This window comes from Cephus cinctus, unplaced genomic scaffold (genome assembly GCF_000341935.2).
Source record: "Cephus cinctus unplaced genomic scaffold, Ccin1 Ccin1_scaffold3361, whole genome shotgun sequence".
Lineage (NCBI taxonomy): Eukaryota > Metazoa > Arthropoda > Insecta > Hymenoptera > Cephidae > Cephus > Cephus cinctus.
This window is the reverse complement of record NW_014334560.1, coordinates 24484-36535: the sequence shown is the minus strand read 5'-3', so window position 1 is coordinate 36535 and position 12052 is coordinate 24484. Positions and strand designations below refer to the sequence as shown.

The window sequence follows — 12052 nt, the reverse complement described above, 5'->3', positions numbered from 1 at the left end:
TTAGCAACTAGGGGCTTTCTAACGTAAGATAAGAAGATACTAGAGAGAATGTCCAGACGAGGACTAACATACCTTCGCCGTTTCTGTACTCCAGGGTGTCGCAGTCGCTCGGTTGCTTCTTGTTGCACTCGTCCGAGGCCCTGCTGCATCCAAATAACATTATATCAGTTGAGGCGAAGACGTACATATCAGCCCCCCAATCCTCCAGCCCTTCCAACCCCGCTCCTCCTCACAGATTTCTACCCACATACTATAGTGCGGCGCATAAAATGCGTATCGTACCTCTAGTGCATAGTTACGATCACCGACATTCAACGACATTCACGCGAGTAATCATGTAATTTTCTAAATATTCCTTTACCTTTTTAGAAAAAGTACCGTCATCACGATGATGATTACGAGAAGCACAACGACAGCGACAATCGCCCCTGCGATGATCCGAACCTGCATGTTATCGTCATTGCCCACGTAATCTGCAATAAATCGTATAAGTGAAAGATGAATGACATGATTTGTAAAGTCGGCTTCGGAATCCTTCCAACGATTCTTACCCAGCCCCATGGCGTGCGGTGTCTTCTTATAGATGACTGGGGTGTATTCGCCCCAACCTCGAGTCGTCTTCGCTCGCACTTGGATGGCGTAGTCCGTTGACGGTTTGAGGGACTTGAACGTGGCTGAAAGTGCTGTCGTCTGCATAACGGTGCCGTTCGTCGCATCATCGAATCGCGGGTAGCATCTCACTGCAATCGCAACCAACGTTCATTAATTCTTCCCTGATTCGGGTACTTTAACCTGATTCTTTGACTCTCACCTTCGTAACCCTCTACCAGATCATTTTCACTGTCGACTTCCGTGACCGGTGCATCCCAGCTAATACTCAGTTCGGAACTCTTGACACTGGTGATCCTGACGTTGCTCACCAGACTGGGAACACTGGCCTCCGTGGTCACGGTGATGTCAACGTACTCGGAACGCGCTGCCAACGACGACACTCCGTTCTCGGCGAACACTTGGAAGCGATACGTCGTCACGGCGTTCAGGCCTGTTATCCTAATTTTCGTGTCGTTGAAAATTACCTGTGTAACAAATCAAAATATTAATTAGTTTTTCTTTCGAATAAAACTTTTGGATCATTAAACTATCTTACCGCGTGTGGAATGTACTTGACGCCAATTCCACAAGAGTCGCAGACTACCCTGTACATCGTGTCTGTTCTGCCACCCTGTACTTGCGGCGCGTTCCAGGACAAGATGACCGTCGACTGATCGACAAAGTTCACCGTAAGATTCTGCGGAGCCGATGGCGGTTCTGTTGAGGAACGTTTCTCATGAATACTTTCGGGCCGATTGGCACCAATTAGCACGTGACGATGGAAAGTCGAATAATAAGGGAATACTGACGTGTGCACGACATGTTTTTCGGATCCTTTTCGGCCCTGTAGTATTCCGGGTCACATCGACACTCAGTGAATCGTGATCCAGGCGCAGTGCTGTGCGCCGGGCAGGACTCGCACGCGTGCGATCCAGCCTCGTGCTTGAAGTTACCCATCGGGCACTCGAGGCACTCCTGCTTCTCGACGTCTGCTTGGTAGCCAGGTTTACAGTGGCAGCCGCCCGACGGCAGGTACCACTTTCCATCGCCCTTGCAGAGGAAAGTCGGCTGCTCGATCTTGACTGCATTCGCGACGCAGGTGCCGATTCTCTGCTCGATCAGGGCGACCTCGCGACCCGTCGGCGTCGCCGGGAAGTGGGCAAAGTTCACCGAGACTTCCGGACAGCTGATGTAGTAGACCTTGATAGCGAGGATCGAAATGCACGCACCCTGGTCGCGAAATGCAAAATAGACACCCTTCTTCGTAACGGGGATCGACTTCACTTCCGTATTTATGATGACCTCAGTGTTCGTATTGAAGCGGCCATCGCCGGCTGCTATACGACCTGCGTGCAAAAGAATCGCCAGAGATGAGTAAGGCTGACGAGTGTATTCGTGTATTCGTGTATTCGTGTATTCGTATATTCGTGGACAATGCGTAATGCGTATGCGTCCTGCGTATCCTTTGAGCAATTTAAACTTACCGATCAGCTTGTAACTGTCAGGTTCCCAGGGTGGCGGTTCCTTTGTCGCGGCATCGAACTCGTAATACAGAAGGCTGAAAGTCTCTTTGCAGCTGAGAGCGTTTCCCGGAAAGAGAGAACAGTCGCGCGTTGTGAATTTCATTTCGATGTACATTCGATTGGCCGGACCTCGCTCTATGAATGGAGTCCAGAGCCAGTTATTAACGTTATTGTAGGCCACGTCACAGACCACGTAGCTTCGCCAATTGATTCCTTTGTCGAAGTTCGTAAAGGACTCCTCAACCCACTGAAAGCAAAACCGAAAGATTCTCATTAAAATGTTGTTATTAAATGGGAAGAGAGAGAGAGAGAGAGACAGAGAGAAGAGCGAGCTGAGGAGGAAAGGTGCTTCGCTCTCAAGCCGGGTGACCATTTTCCATTTGGACCAGGAAGGACAATAATAGGTATGAACTGCCGCTGGGGATGAAGTCAATATAAGCTTGCAAGCAGTGTGTCTTGCAGCCCCAGCATTTTCCCGGCCGCTTTCCAAGCCCCGTACGGTGTCTCGGGGTGGGCGGGACGCGGGACTCCCTCCTCGCCAGGACGGACGAAATGCGCGTCTCTAATATTGCCACCATAATCGCAATTCCGACGGTGTACCAGCCGCGGCCCCCGAGGGTCGACGGTGCGAAGGAGGGTGGAGGAGCAAGTTGCGCTCGCTTGGCACCGTCGACTCCGTCGGCTGCTTTGGTCCTCGTGGCTCCTCGTCTGCACGCTTCGAGCACGCAGGCTGCTGCCAAGGGAGAGCTCGCGGATCTTAATATATATTGAGTTTTCGAAGAGGAGCCGGGGTAGATTCTCTCGGAAGCACGTACGCTCGAAACCACCAACACACGTACACACGTGCGCGGCTCAATGAAAAAGTTTGGCGACAATTCCCGACTCTCCGTACCGCGCTAGGACCCTTCAGATATTATCCAAGATTCTCCGAGTCCCTAAGGCTAGCAGCACGCAGACTGTCTTTGCCCTTCCTGCCCAGGATGAACAGTCCCGGGCACATGTTTCTTTCCCGCCACGTGACTGGGGGTGTCATCGGATTATCTTATGCTAATCTCCCGGAATGGTTTTACGGGAACGACCCTTCGCATCGATTCCTAATAAGTCCAAGGCTATTTCGGCAATGTACTTACTCCGTGCGAGCGAGAGGGACAGCGCTATTAGTTCCAGCAGTTCTAGCAGTTCTAGCGCTGACGGTGAGACTAGCTAGGACTCACGCGCCCAAGGGAGGCAGAGGGTCGTCGCTCTTTAATATCGAAGGATTTTCGTCCCCCTTTGAACGAGCCTGTCACTTTGACGTATTGCAGTCGCGAGAATCCATTATGTAGTCAATTACTCGTCATGATGGGGAGACCGAAGCCACTTGTGCCACCTACGCAACGCGCAGCGCGTTGCCTCTGGCCGAATATCAACCAATCGACCCAGGGGCGGCCGGACAGCCGGGGGGAGAGAGAGAGAGAGAGAGAGAGAGAGAGGAGGACCACTCGAAACTTACGCGCGAGGTCGTCACGATTATCCTCGATGGGCTATTCGGAGATTGCATAATTAAGTAAAAGGGATAAAAAGAGCGTGGCGGTCGTCGTCGTCGTCGTCGTCGTCGGAGAGTGATCGCGGCCAAAGTAAGAGGGAAAAGGACGCGTGTCTCCAAGTGAACGATTCGTTAGTGCGCCTACGTCGCAAAGTCAAGGCCCGACGTCGACGCATTAACGTTAAAAGACTCTGTCGAAGCTCTCCAGCGCTCGTGTCAATAAACGAATCGTGCCCGCGGGGATGACGGATCTCAAGGATTCCTGAGGAACGAAGTGCACCATCGGAATCCTGCAGGAGGCTGGAAGGAGGAGCAGCAGACTGAAGGGCAAGGGAGGGTTAAATGCTCGCGATGTTCCACTCGGAAGACGACCTCCAACAGCTGAGCTCCTCAATAGAGTCCTCTTTACTCTTTTGCTCCCTTGAGCGTTACTCCAAGTGAATTCGTCCTTTGAGGATGCAGCTGCATAGTGCAGCGTCAAGAGTCGACGCGCTGATGTTACGTGAGACAGCAGCGCGCTCTGTTGTTGCGCCGCCACTGAGTTCAGCGCGGCGGCGGAACCGCAGCTAGACATGGCGACGATATTAATGGCCCTCATATTTCGTGGAAGCACTCGGGGCACGCGGTTCTCTTCCCTTTGCCAGAGTGTTACCCCCCTGTGGGACAAGAAGTCAAAATATGTATATAGGGTGTACGCGAGCGAGATGAGATCCTTATCTGAGGACAATGATAAAACGAGCAAAGCCTAAAATACCTAGAGGAGTTAATTCGGCTGTCCGAACGACCTATGCTATGTCTACTGGCGCTGTGGACTAAGGACCAGCACCACCAGCACTGTGCTGTAGCAATGCTGCCAGCCTACATCGACACTCTCTTCAATTTTTTCGATTGCAGCCTTATCAAATTAGCTCATATTTTTCATTGGATTCTTTCCGTGTCGAGAGAAAGAGAGATAACTTTAACGATTGACATTCGTCGTTATCCTCCCGCCAAGAGTGACCTCTTGGCTCGAGATGTCGCTCGCTCCGAGGGAGCTCATTTGTCTTATCCTTAGGTTAGTAAACAGCTACCAGGCATATTCACTTTCCATTCTCTCCCTTTTCCCATGCGCCGAAAAAATTTCCTCCGGCTGATTAAAAAATGCGTTAAATCGAATGACAAACAGATAAAATCCAATGAAATGAAATGGACCAGGGAGGATACGTATCTTACGTAGCCCGCCGCCATTGTAGTACTGGATGTTTCATTGGACATTCCTCGCAACCCTCCTCGAGAGTTTCAGCGTTTGGGCAATCAAGCATCGCAGCATCCCAACGTCCCAGTCCCTCTGGACCAGGGGTAAGTGTCAGTTCGACGGGTGTTACTGATTGCGATTCGGCCTCGCTCGACCCCTCCAACCGAATTACCTTTGACCCACCGCTGTCTTTATCCCCCGGTGAGGGTAGCGCCCAGAGAAAACATGCCCGGCATTCTGGACTCGCGGAATGCTTGGAAAAGGGGATGGAAAATGCGGGTAGCGTAGGGGGGCGAGGGGCGAGGGGCGAGGGGCGAGGGGCGACCGAGCGAAAATCGCTCGGCTTTGCTGGACAATGAGGGATGAATCATCGACGAGACGACACACATGCCTGACACGACGCAGAATCGCACGTTCTCCGACGACGCCAGCGGAGACCCAAGAGGCCGATAGACGCCCGTGAGAATCTGTCATTGCGTTTTCCTCATGGGCAATGTGGTCACGTCGGGCAGTCGCTATGGAAACCCAGCGGAATCGGGATGAAAGGTTCTCATCCCACTTATCGTCCGAGCACCCGTTCTACCTTCCTAACTTCCAGTCTCCCTCCACCCTTCGCTTCTCGTTAGCTCAGGTCACGCGCGCTGAATCCTAATGGAAGACGTACAAATGCATTAAGAGCAGGGCTCTTTGAATCTAGCTCGATCCGTAGGAAGATCCAATGGCATTTTATTACTGGCTTATAATTTGGGTCTTGGAGGAATCGATAAAAAGGCAATTTCAATACAAATCCATTCTGCACCTGCGGTGCAATAAGTGAACGAGCAACAACAAAGTCGGAGCGACGTTTTTCAAAGATTCACACGGTCCAGAGAAAAAAGAGAAATGGGGGGAGAGAGAGAGAGAGAGAGAGAGAGAGAGAGAGAGAGAGAGAGAGAGAGAGAGAGAGAAGAGAAAAAACAGGACTTATCGTATTCCAGTCCCATCGCCACATTAGTCTGCCGAACGTGTCCCTGATCTGAGGCTAACCAATGTTTAACGTGTATACATTGCCTGAGCTCGGATTAGTTTCTGAGAAATTCAAGATCTAAGAAATCTGGCGATGGTTGTTACACGTCATAAGGCAAAATTTATGCTGCTCGCGGGTCCCATTCGTGTGGGAAAAAGATGAGAAGCTGAGATTTCGTATTCCGGAGCGTTGCCAGTTTTATGATTTTAATTCGTAGAAACTCCGTTTGGGAATTCCTTCTTCTTCTTCTTCTTCTTCTTCTTTTCTTTCCTTCTCGCTCCCATTACCCTATCTCAGGTGATTCTCACCTTTGAGTCCCTCCTGCATCTCTGCCCGAATCACTCCCCTATTTAGCCATATCTATTCAAGACCCTTGTGATTCCTTCCTCCCGTGCTCCTCCCCCAAGCTACGGGGTTGGTCTGGCACAACGCTGGTGCTTCACAGCCCCTCTGGATCTGATATGGGGTGCAGATCGATACCGAGGGGATGGACCGACGTCACTGGCGAAAGGGCTAATCTTGCTTTGTCCCTGACATCCCTTAGTTGCAGTCGTCATCCCCATTATCCTTCTGTCCTCCTAGCCTCCTCCGCCTGTACTTGATTCGTCCATTCGCTACCGTCCACCGGCCGAGAGGGCGCTGAGAATCGAACGTGACCTGCTTCCTTCTCTTTAGGATTGATCCCTAATTCCCCATGGATCCATCGATCCTCCTGCGACAACGAAAGATTCCGGGGGGAGTCTTGTCCTTTGGGCCCAGGGCTTCCCTCGATCGGAACGGACGTTCGGCAACATGCTCTGCCAATAGAATTCATCCAGGCTGCTAACGCGCAGGCATCCTTTTGTGCGCGCACGCCTATCTTACTGACAAATTTGTTTCTGGCTTCCGAGAGACAGAAGCAGAGGGACACTGATTTAAAAAATTAAATCTTAACCAGAAGGAATTCGAGCCCACGCACACTAACGTCTCGGGCGTCTCGGGCGTCCCGAGCGTCCCGAGCGTCGCAGGCCGCGTAAGCGATCAAGTCCGGCTTATCGTGCCACTGAAATATCTTAGCCAATTAAAGCGCTATCAGTCCTAATAAGCGCGATCGTTCCTTGTTTCTTTGGATCGCTGCTCCATCACGGCGCTAAAGACGTCGGAGCAAGTAATCGCTGCTAACGTCGCGATCGAGAAGCAAGACTGGAGTGAGGAGACCCGGACGACGCGGTACGCCCTGCGGATTCATCCCTCGCTATATTAATTTCTCTCGAGTAGCGCTCCCCTCTCCCGAAGTAAGCAAGCGAGCAAGAATCCTCCCGCTTCCCATCAGATTGTTCAAATACTCCGAGCTAATTCTGTTTAGGTTGCTTGTTCTGACGCTGTTCCGCCCTCGAGCGCTGTATATTAATAACCCCACATCACCCTGCGGGAATACTTATTGCGTTACAATGTTAATCTCGCTCGAGAAAAGTGATTAGTCCGACGCAAAGACTCGGCTTTTGATCCCTCATCCACTTCCTTGTCCTCATCGTTCAGCCCTTCCACTTCCTTGAGCCCTCGACTTTTCGCGCTATAAAGAGATTTCGAAGGATTTTAAAAAATATTATGTTGTTCCTCGAGAATCGCTGGGGAAAGACACGAGAGGGAGGAGAGGCTGAGAGCACAAGAAAGAAGGGAGGAAGGGAGGAAGGGAGGAAGGGAGGAGGCAGAGAAGGCAGAGGCTGATTTAAACCTGTTCGGCGACCCGCTGTGCGCTTAACAACTGAAAAACAAATATGGCGTCGAAGGTGCGCATGGTGGCCAGCGGGAGCCCACCTATGCCCACATCGAGAGCACAATGTGTGTTCCTCGCCTGGTGCGTGTGTGCTGCGTCGCTGAAGACACCGACGGTGCTTAACCCTCGTGTCCCTAAAGCCCCGAGGGCACAGTCCGCACAGTCCGCACAGACGGTCGCTATTTCCATTCTATCGGATACTTACGCCAGGGGTGCTGGCCTGAGGTCCATAAGGGTAGCGGGTCCAGTCCAGGCTCGCCTCCGTCGTCGTGTCCAAGAGAACAACTGCAACCACAAAGAAATAAGGCATTATTATCCTCGAGATAATGAAACTCCGAGAGAAAGCCAGGGCCAGTGGGGATCAGGGGAGCCATTTCTACTGCTTATTGCCAGTGCTGTTAAGAAGTAACGCCTGCCATTCTGCCATTCCTGCGTTATTCGTTTATGCTAATGCCGATACCGATGCTAATGTTAATGCTAATGCCAATGCTTAATGGGAATGCAATGCTCTCCCCACGGTGCGTCCGTCTGTCTTGTCCTCCTGTATAATGGAAGAATTAGCTAGAAGGTCGCCGCTTGTACTTTGACACCTACAAAAGCACTCTGTGAGCCACCATATAGCCACGTTGCATCCAGCATCAGCATTTCGGTAATCATCTCTGTCTGTTTCTCCTCGAGGCAGAAGCTTCGCGGGGAAGGGCTGACGCATGGCGGCACCGATGCCAGCTGGAGGCGCCGATAGACTCAGACGCAGGGAGACGCAGGGAGACGCAGGGAGGTACAACGCTACGCGCTGCAAACGAGTCTGCGAGAGAGACTCGGGAGAAATCCTGCATTCTGCTTGGGCCGCGACGCGTGCAAGCCCGAGAGTGTGATGGTGCACGCGTGCCTCTCTATGGCTATGCACGTGCGTAAGCAGGCGACAGGCGGGGCAGGAGGGCCGCTACGTGGCGCGTTGCTTGCGTATCGACCCGGCTCTTCGGCTGGCTGCTGGTACATTCTGCCTCCGTCGACGGCAGCCACAACCACCGCACCGCACGGGGGGAGTGGCAACCCCCCTTCCATCCCATTCCTCCGCACAGCGGCAGCTAGATGCTTTGGCATAACTGGATAGAGACAAGGAGACAAGGATATCCTGGGAGGTTCTTCAATTCACAGGGAACGGTGCGTCCGATCCTTAGACATCTTTTCTCTCGGACAAAGAGGTTGGATAGAAGATACGGATGCTGGTCCGAGGCAGCGTGGCTCGGTGTCTACGAGTATGGCGATGGCGCACCTACGCGAGTGCAGCCATCACAGAGAAACGAGGAGAAACGTCCCTTTCGAGATGAGAGATGAGAGACGAGAGACGAGAGACGAGTGAAGGGGGTGGGGCGGCGGAAAATTTAAATTTCAAATTTGGAGCGTGTCGCAGGGTGTGACGGTATGCATAGTGTATATAGTGCGCCCGTGGTCTTAACTCACTTGCCTCCCTCTGACATGGCTGGCAATGCGCTTACATGTATCTATGCATGGTCTACCTCTACAACCCCCCCCTCTCTCTCTCTCACTCTCTCTCTCTCTCTCCTCTCGCGTATTATATTTTACACCTTATACACCGGTAGCTTACTCCTGCCAACCACTGCCTTCTACACAATCTCCGGCTCACTTGTAGGACTCCCTTTTTCAGAAACACCTATCCGCTCACACTTCTTCCTCGGCAACCTGTAAGTTCGGCTCTTTCACTTATCCCGTTGGACACCGTTCAATTTACTCCTCTGTCGTTGAGCATTTTCGATTTGTCAAAAGTCATTATTTCTGGGCCCTTTGCACCCTCCGAGCGCCCAACTCCCTCAGCCCTGACTGACGTTTCCTCTCCTCTGGAGACTACTTGACTACCCCTGCGCACGATAGTGGCGGCTGGGTATGGGAACAGTTCAGGGTAAACGCCGACGCTGCCGGGTCAGCTCCAGTTGGGTCCACTTACTGTGGCATTACCATTTACACGGCGTCATTATGATCGTGTATAATGTATGCATACACATGTTGCCCCATTATTCAAAGAATACAGCGCAGTCGATGAGAGGAATGGTCCGTTCTCTCCTAGTGACGTAAACCCGTACATTTTCATTCTCTCTGCATTCGAGAGTCTTCAGTTTGAACGGTGCATTTCAGGTGCGCGCACCACCTTCCTTTCGATTTCCTCAATTTTGTTTGATTGGATTGCAGAAGGAGCCTGAAGGAAGCAGACTGGCCTGGAGTACAGTCAGCTGGCTGGTCGACACAAGCGCAGCCAGGACGAAGATAGAAAAGTAAGTAGAAAAGAAAAAGAAAAAAGAGAAAAAGGAGAAAAACCCGTGGCTCAGTCACTCGTGGTGGGTTTATCTCGGACAGCCTTTAATGCCTTCCGAGAATCTATTACAGGCCTCCCGATATTATAATTATTTTATTAGCGGGTCACTCGTTATTTTACTTTTTTATGGGCAGCTTCATTATTATTACGATTATTCTCCTTTTGCTTTGCTGCCCTCCTGCTCCCCAATTCAGCCGCGTCGGTTCAGCGTCGGTTCCTCCGCGCTGTTATTCCTCGTTAGGCGGGCCTTACCACACGACCGAGAAATGCCCACCCGCCTGTCTGTCTGTCCCTCTTGCACTTCCAGCATCACTCCGGAGCCTCGCGCTCTTTCGCGACAGCTTAGGAGCAGTCCTTCGGTATCGCGGTTGACTCCTAGTCAAAGATAGAACAGGACTGCGTCGGCCTTCTTGGAAGCAACCTGCTTTACCTGCCCTTCGTTGTTAATTGACCTTCCGGCGGGATAACACCGAAGGAGATTCGTCGATTCCTGCGCTTTTGCCTTTGGCTACGCAGAATTTCCAAAGAACATTCAGTAAGTCGGAAAGTTTTGCTCCTCCGCGTCCAATTCGCAGGTTTCCCCAGTGATGCGCGGATGGAAGGAGCGGGGAGCAGAGGGGAGCAGAGGGGGAAGAGAGAAGCCACGAGCGAAGTAATGCTCGACCCTCGAGATGCAGCGAACGACGGCGGCGTCGCTTGGCGCGCGCCTTCGCCGCCACGCCTCGAGAGATTTTACCGGGAAAATCGAAGAAAAGCAGCTGGCGAGGGGCGCGGAAGACAGACGTGTGCGTCATAGACGTCGACGTCGAGGATGGCGGATCGAGGAGCGAAGGTGTGGCTCTCGGCTAGCACTCGAGGGTAAAGAGCAAATGGTACATGGCACATGCGGTGCAGAGTGCTGCAGAGTAAAATCTAGAGGGAGGCCGAGAGGCAGGAAGGAGGAGAGAAAAGAAACTGGAAGTCGAGTGAAAGGGTTGCTGGCTGCAGGGCGCGCCAGTTTCTCTATGGCTGAGAAGGAGAAGGATCCTCCGGGAGCGACCTGCAGTGCTCAATGAGGGAGCAGGGATCGTACCCGCTGTATGATCTTTCTCTTACTCATACGGCATATCCATGCCACCATGTGACACATGGCGACGCATCACGCCGAGCAGCCATTCACCTTAGATCCAGACTCGGCTTCTTCTTCTTCTTCTTCTTCTTCTTCTTCTTCTGTTTCTCTCTTGCTTCGACAGCTCATTGCACCGAAATCTCTGTGCTCTCTCCATTAATGACTCCGCCTCACCAGTCCCTAATGACTTTCGGTGCGCAGTTGTCCTTCGCGGAGCGAAAGCGAGTCCTGGCTGCGGACACGTATTAATTTCTCCCTTCTCCCTTCTTATTTCTCCTCGCGGCCAGATAGGATGCTGCCAGCTTTCCTCGAGCGGAGTAGGTTGTACACAGGTATGCACGCGGTGGGTTGGTCGGGCATTCCTGCGGCGTTGCCGGTTCTCTAGCTTAGCTGAGCTTAGGTAGATTCTACCGTTGGGAGCGAGTAAGGATCAGGCGGTGCATCCTGCTCTGCAGCTCTGCCGTCTGCGACGGGACCTTCCTCCCTCCCGGCCCCGCATCCCGATCCGACCAAATTGGACAGTCCGTCCCTTTCGCGGGAGCGCGACCGATAAGCGCCTTATCTTCCATCGGTGCTCCGAGACGCCTGCACGAGCGGAGCTCCTTACGGAAGCTGTACCGCATGCTGCTCCGAGCCGCTGAGCAGCTGCGGCGCATTCGGAGGAAGATGGAGGAGCAAACCCGGAGAAGGAAAGGTAGCAAGTGCAGCTATACAGAGAGCAGGCGAATGGAGTAAGCATTACCTTGTTCCGCGTGGGTCCCTCGCAGCTGGAGCAGAATGTAGGTAGCGCAGGTAGCGAGGAAGAGGGCTACGCCGGCCATATTGAAGGGGCCCATTCTTATCAGGCCTCCTGCGAACGGCCGATCCTCTTGATCGCGCGCTTGCGTTCCACTCACTCTCTCCTCCTCATGCTACGTCACCTTCCTCACTACGCACCATCACACCTTCTCTTACACCTTGTGCACACACAACCCCTC

General features: G+C 52.5%; 1 protein-coding gene across 12 annotated transcripts in view; it reads right to left on the bottom strand.

The window, feature by feature from the left end:
• Positions 1-12044, bottom strand: part of LOC107274562 (ephrin type-B receptor 1) — a 26922-nt gene extending 14878 nt beyond the window's left edge. For 7 of the 12 annotated variants that reach the window (XR_003061858.1, XM_015753801.2, XM_015753808.2 and 4 more), the window contains exons 1-9: positions 11818-12044; positions 7841-7920; positions 2076-2361; positions 1401-1937; positions 1148-1308; positions 812-1076; positions 552-740; positions 362-473; positions 73-143 (exon numbers count right to left, since the gene is read on the bottom strand). Coding sequence is in view for 11 of the 12 variants with exons in the window: in XM_015753801.2 (XP_015609287.1) it covers positions 73-143; positions 362-473; positions 552-740; positions 812-1076; positions 1148-1308; positions 1401-1937; positions 2076-2361; positions 7841-7920; positions 11818-11911 (1795 nt within the window). In the remaining variant the exon portion in view is untranslated. The remainder of the gene's footprint in view (positions 1-72; positions 144-361; positions 474-551; positions 741-811; positions 1077-1147; positions 1309-1400; positions 1938-2075; positions 2362-7840; positions 7921-11817) is intronic. The other 5 variants (XM_015753802.2, XM_025091816.1, XM_015753805.2 and 2 more) reach the window with 1 other exon arrangement.
• Between the last annotated feature and the right edge of the window lie 8 nt (positions 12045-12052).